Consider the following 6,725-nt stretch of genomic DNA (forward strand, 5'->3'; position numbering starts at 1 on the left):
CCTCCACAGCTTAGAGGGAGCATTGCCTGTGAGGCTGGTGGGGCTGAGAGAGCTCTTGGCACAAAGCGCTCTTTTTCAAGGACAGCTCTTCTTGTCAGAACTGTGGCTTGCCCAAGGTCACCCAGCAGCTGCAAGTGGAGGAGTGGGGAATCAAACCCGGTTCTCCCAGATTAGAGTCCGCGCACTTCACCACGACACCAAACTGGCTCTTAACTGGTGTAGAGATCGGGGGAAGAGGAATTACCTCTCAACCTTTCCTGCATCGGATAACTTCGGGCCAACAGCACAGACCTCCCAGGTGGGCACCGACCAAACCAGACCTTGCTTCCTTCAGCATGGGGGGTCCACCATGTCTCCTCCAAACATATCCTGGGACCAAGTACAAACTGCAGAGCCAGAGACATTTTCCACATGCCGGAAGCGACTCCTGATTTTCACGGGAGTTAATCCACAAGCACTGGAGTCAGTTTGGTGTAGTGGTTAAGTGCGCGGAGAACCGGGTTGGATTCCCCACGCCTCCACTTGCAGCTGCTGGATGACCTTGGGCCAGCCACAGTTCTCTCAGAGCTGTTCTCTCAAGGACGGTTCTGGAAAGAGCTCTCTCAGCTCCACCTACCCTCACAGGCTGTCTGTTGTGGGGAGGGGAAGGGAAAGGAGATTGGAAGATGCTCTGAGTGAAGGGCGGGGTATAAATCCAATCACTTCTTCTTCCTTCAGTTTGGGCAGGGTTCTTCTGTATGCCTACCCTCCCTGTGGTCATGAAACTGCCTTCGACTGAATCAGACTCTTGGCCCATCAAAATCTACTCAGACTGGCAGCGGCTCTCTCAGGCGGAGGTCTTTCCCCTTCCCTACTACCCGATCTTTTTAACTGGAGATGCCAGGGATTGAACAACGACAAATCGAGTGAAAACTAAATGCAAAAACGTGCTTGCAGAAATCAGGGGATACACTGGAGCGGTACAGAGCCAGAACCAACTAAAAAGCCCCATGCGGAAAAACCCAAAGCTTAGTGAGTTCGGGGGTATGTGTGTGTGTTCAATCCCAAGTACGCATGTGTCAAATGGAGTTCAGGCTTCTGGCGACCTTCTAGATGTCCTGTAAGGTCCCTTCCAACTCTAATATTCTATGATTCTATGACCCATTGTGAGAGAATCTATATTCAGACGAGCCATACAAAACCAGAGTTTTATTTGCAACTGGGCTAAATGAGCCAAAGTTAGAACATAAGAACATAAGAGAGGCCAATGTTGGATCAGGCCAAAGGCCCATCCAGTCCAACACCCTGTGTCACACAGTGGCCAGAAATACCAGGTGCCATCAGGAGGTCCAGCAGTGGGGCCAGGACACTAGAAGCCCTCCCACTGTTGACCCCCCCCAAGCACCAAGATGACAGAGCATCCCTTGCCCCAGAGCCCCTATCTATACTTTGTGGCTAATAGCCACTCATGGACCTCTGCTCCATATGCTTATCTAATTCCCTTTTGAAGCTATCCATGCTTGTAGCCGCCACCACGTCCTGTGGCAGTGAATTCCATGTGTTCATCATACTTTGGGTGAAGAAATAAGTTAAGAAAATTTCCTCACCTCTCTCCTTGCAAGGTGAAACAAAAGTCTTCCCTGGTGTCTCTCCAGGGGAGGAACATAGTTTGGAATTTGCTGCTGGAGGATGTAGTGATGGCCACAGGAATAAACAAGGGGATGATTCATGGAGGCTAAAGTCTATCAGTGCATACTAGCCATGTGGACTGAGGGGCACCTCCATATTTAGAGACACTAATCCTCTGAATCCCAGAGCCAGAAGGCAACGCCAGGGGAGGGCCTCGGCCTCTATGCCCTGTTAGCTGTCCAGAGGAACTGGTTGGCTGCTGTGTGAGACAGGAGGCTGGACTAGATGGACCACTGGTCTGATCCAGAAGGGCTCTTCTGATGTTCATATCAGGGGAAGGCCTCGGCCTCTCTGCCTTGTTGTTGGCCCTCCAGAGGAACTGGCTGACCCCTGTGTGAGACAGGAGGCTGGACTAGATACTGATCCAGCAGGGCTCTTCTGATGTTCTGATGAAGGCCTCGACCTCTCTGCCCTGTTGTTGGCCCTCCAGAGGAATTGGCTGGCCACTGTGTGAGACAGGATGCTGGACTAGACGGACCACTGGTTTGATCCAGCAGGGCTCTTCTGATGTTCTAATGGAGGCCTCGGCCTCTCTCCCCTGTTGTTGGACTTTCAGAGGAATTGGCTGGCCACTGTGTGAGACAGGATGCTGGACTAGGCGGACCACTGGTCTGATCCAGCAGGGCTCTTTGCATGTTATTATGAAGGCCTCAGCCTCTGTGCCCTGTTGCTGGCTCTCCAGAGGAACTGGTTGGCCACCGTGTGAGACAGGAGGCTGGACTAGATGGACCCCTGGTCTGATCCAGCAGGGCTCTTCGGATGTTCTAATGAAGGCCTCGGCCTCTCTGCCCTGTTGTTGGTCCTCCAGAGGAGCTAGTTGGCCACAGTGTGAGACAGGATGTTCGACTAGATGGACCATTGGCCTGATCCAGCACAGCTGTTCTGATGTTCTTAAAACTTCTATTGCACACTTTGTTTTTGTTGTTGTTTAGTAGCATAGTCGAGTCCAACTCTTCACGACCCCGTGGACCACATCGCGCCAGGCCCTCCTGTCTTCCACCGTCCTCTGGAGTGTGCTCAGCTTCATGTTGCACACTTGGGGGTGCTAAAGTGGCAAACGTTAGTGTGAAGTGTAAGGGCACTAAACTGCTACGTGGCTAGACAGTAACACGCCCGGATGCTAGAGACAGAACAAGCCCTAACCTGGGATTTGTCACGTACGTTTATTTTATATTCTAGAATTGCTGACTAACAAAAAAAATATTCTACAGGGAAGCATTACAAAACCTAAACGAGTGCTTAAGACCTTATAAAACATGCATGAGCCTGTCAGTTCTGCAGAAATCAAGTGGCTTTCTTGAAGCCCTTCAGAATAGGATATATATTTTCAAAGGCTTCATAGATCTCTGAGCGGTCTTTGGCTCCTAGAGGGAAGAAACAGTTTTTAAAAATTAGGTTTCAGTACAAATCTCACCCATAAGTAGGGTTGGCCAACCTCCACCTGATAACCTGGAGATCTCCCCCAGTTCCAATTGATCTAGGGTTGCCAAGTTGATCTTTGCCGGGAGCTTTCCCTTGTGTGGCAGTGGCCCCGCCCCCAGCGTGCCCGGCATCCTCCCGTCACTTCCGGGTGACGTGCACGTCGGGGAGGAGTTCCCCCCGGGGCCCGATCCGGCAGCGCCGGGGAACGGGCCTCTGGGGCGGGGGTTTCCCCGCCCCCGGGGGGACTTGGGATCCCTAAATTGATCTCCAATCAAGATGAGTGCCCCTGGAGAAAATGGCTGCTTTGCAGGGTGGGCGCGATGTCATTTTTCTCATGATGAAGCCCCTCCCCAAATGATGCCCTCCCTGGGCTCGCCACCCTCAAAATCTCCCTGTATTTCTCCACCCAGACGAGGCAACCCTAAACCACAAGAATTGCTGGGAGTGCATTTGTGTGACCAGACCAGGATAGCCCAGGGAAGCCCGATTGTTATATATTAGGGCTGGAACCAGAGGTCATTTCGGGGGGGAACGCGGGGGATCGCAGTTCCCCCGGGTGAGGTATGGGGGCGGGGCACATGATGAAGCCCCGCCCCCTGCTTCCGGCTGCCCCGCTTCCGGCCCTGAGGCAGGAGAAGAGGGAAGGTAAGTTGCTTCCTCCCTGCCTCTCCCCACCCCTGCCTGCCTGGGGCCAGGGAGGGCCTTCGCGGGGCTTCCTTGCACTCCTGCCAGCCTTGTAGGTCCACCGCCGGGCCCCTCATGGGGCCGTTGGGGGCGGGGTGTGTGGCCTTATGACACACTTCCGGTGATGTCAGGGGGTGTGGCATATGCTAATGAGTTATGCTAATGAGTTTCCCTAGCTCTTTTTCTACTAAACGACCCCTGGCTGGAACATTCCAAGACTGTGGACCAGAGACTGGCTGAGCTTGGAGCTCTAGAACAGTAGCCCGCTAGGACTCTGGAAGTGACCAATGAGGAACTAATGTTATGTAAATAGCCTATGCTTGGGAGTGGGTGTGTGTTTGGGTGTGGTTTTTGCATGCTGTTTAAACAGGGCTGTCGCCCAGAGGTTTTTAGTCTTGTTCCTGAAATCGCTTAATAAAGTAGATCTGTTCACTGCGATGCGTCTTGAACCCAGTATTTAATACCAATCTTGTCAGACCTCGGAAGCTAAGCAGGGCTGATCCTGGCATTAAAGTGAGCGAGTGATTTGGCTACTGCTTAAATTGGTTTGCTCTGGAGCCATCCTTCCCAGGGCCGGCGCTTGCATAAGGCAGAGTTAGGCAATTGTCTAAGGGCGCCAAGTAGAAGGGCGCCGCGCTGGCCTTCCGCCCCATCCCCTTCCCGCCCCTCACCCAAAGTCCTGCTCCACGCTCACCCTTGGCCTGCTGCCCTGCCCTCGCCAAAAGCCCTGCTCCATTGCAAGGGGCCATCTTGGTGCCTGGGCTTGACCTGCTCCGGCGGGGCGGGGATTGGCAGCTCTCCCGGGACTCCCCCTGCTGCTGCTGCACTGAGAGGTTGCCCCCCCAAGCCACTGTTGCCCCCCCCCAGCACTAAGAATACAGAGCATCACTTGCCCCAGACATAAGAACGTAAGAGAAGCCGATGTTGGATCAGGCCAACGGGCCATCCAGTCCGACACTCTGTGTCACACAGTGGTCAAAAAAATACCAGGGGCCCTCAGGAGCTCCACCAGTGGGACATCATATCACTGGGGATGTCAGGGGGGGTGACGCTCTAGTTTTTGGGCAAAACTCTATGCTCGGTCCCGATGTCCCTGACGTGATAACATCACATCAAGGTGACGTCATCACATTGTGGACAGTTCCCAGGCAATGTCCCTGTTTGAGGGTGGGGCTGGGGCAGGCCCGTAGCTACCACGGGGCCCATGGGGTGTCTGTTGTGGGGAGGGGAAGGGAAAGGAGTTTTTTAGCCGCTCCGAGACTCCTTTGGGTAGTGAAGGGCGGGGTATAAATCCAATCTCCTCCTCTTCTTCTTCTACTCACAGGGTGTCTGCTGTGGGGAGGGGAAGGGAAAGGAGTTTGTAAGCCCCTCTGAGACTCCGGGTGAAGGGCGGGGCATAAATCCAATCTCTTCTTCTTCTTCACTGGCTCTTTCCCAAAGGTCGCAAGCACAATGAGAACAAAGACCCATGTCCCATTTATTTCAGTAGGCCCAGGAAACGGGACGGCTTCCCGTTCATGGGGCCCACCCACATTTGCTTTCAAGGTGACACCTATAGCTCACAGAGATCACTTACCGGTTAATACTACTTTTCCAGATACAAAGATAAGCAACACAATTCTTGGCTTGACCATTCTGTATATGAGGCCAGGAAACAACTCTGGTTCATAGCTGTATTGTAAGACAAACGGACAAACACACCGGGCTTAAGAAACAACTAACTTGTTGTATATATTATGAGGCCATAGAACAAAGTTGGAGTCCCGTGGCACCTTTAAGACCCGACAAAGTTTAATTCTGGGTATAAGCTTCTATGTGCATGCACTCTTCATCATGAAAGCTGATACCCAGTTTGGTGTAGTGGTTAAGTGCACGGACTCTAATCTGGGAGAGCTGGGTTTGATTCTCCACTCCTCCACTTGCACCTGCTGGATGACCTTGGGCAAGCCGTAGCTCTGACAAGAGCTGTTCTTGAAAAAGAGCAGTTTCTGCCAGAGCTCTCTCGGCCCCACCTACCTCACAGGGTGTCTGTGGTGGGGAGGGGAAGGGAAAGGAGTTTGTAAGCCACTCTGGGATTCCCTTGGGTAGTGAAGGGCAGGGTATAAAGCCAATCTCTTCTTCTTCTTCTTTTACCTCACTGGGTGTCTGTTGTGGGGAGGGGAAGGGAAAGGAGTTTCTAAGCCGCTCTGGGACTCCCTTAGGTAGTGAAGGGTGGGGTATGAATCCAATCTCTTCTCTCTCTCCTTCTTCTAAATTTTGTTGGGTCTTAAAGGTGCCACTGGACTCAAACTTTGTCCTATAAGCGGGGGCCATTTTGTAGAAAAAGAGGTGCAGGAACTCACCCCCTGACATCACCGGAAGTGTGACAGAAGGCAACACCCACCGCTCAGGCTCCACTGGACTGTTTTGGATTGCTAGCTATTGGAGGGGGGGATGTGCAGATCTGTCCTTGCAAAGGAGGGAGAGCTTGTACCTGAATAAAACTTGGGTCTTACAGGTGCCACTGGACTGTCTTGGATTGCTAGCTATGTGGGAGGGGGGGACGCACAGATCTGCCCTCACAGAGGAGGGAGAGCTTGGGCAGGCTGGGGGGGGGGCTCTGCAATTTACCTGGCTGCTTCTTGCTCCTCGTGGCCCAACTGAGGGCTGCTGGGAGCAGGGGGCAGGGCTTGTTGCATGTGCCCGCCCCCTGGGCTCCTTACTGCCGGAGCTCCGCTGCTGTGCGCTCCCGCAGGACATGACCCCTGCCTATAAGGCAGTGTTTCCCCAACCTGTAGGCTGGGACCCCAAAGTGGGCTGTGGGGGTGGCCCTCCCTACTGGTCACCCCTGCCCTGTCCATCGCTGTCTTCTGTATTTTGGAAACCAAGATCCGACCCTGGGAACCAGTCTCTTCCATGTAATATCTCCCCCCACCTATTCATTCACGCTACGCAGAAACTTACCTGCTGAA

General features: G+C 53.2%; 1 protein-coding gene across 1 annotated transcript in view; it reads right to left on the reverse strand.

Moving 5' to 3' along the window:
* Positions 1 to 2,952: 2,952 nt before the first annotated feature.
* The window catches only part of TBPL2 (TATA-box binding protein like 2), a 25,010-nt gene continuing 21,237 nt past the window's right edge, over positions 2,953 to 6,725 (reverse strand). The window contains exons 6-7 of the mRNA XM_015412093.1: positions 5,351 to 5,445; positions 2,953 to 3,032 (exon numbers count right to left, since the gene is read on the reverse strand). Of these exons, the coding sequence (XP_015267579.1) occupies positions 2,953 to 3,032; positions 5,351 to 5,445 (175 nt within the window). The remainder of the gene's footprint in view (positions 3,033 to 5,350; positions 5,446 to 6,725) is intronic.

The sequence above is a fragment of the Gekko japonicus genome, unplaced genomic scaffold, assembly GCF_001447785.1.
Source record: "Gekko japonicus isolate JY-2015 unplaced genomic scaffold, Gekko_japonicus_V1.1 scaffold1515, whole genome shotgun sequence".
Classification (NCBI taxonomy): Eukaryota; Metazoa; Chordata; class Lepidosauria; order Squamata; family Gekkonidae; genus Gekko; species Gekko japonicus.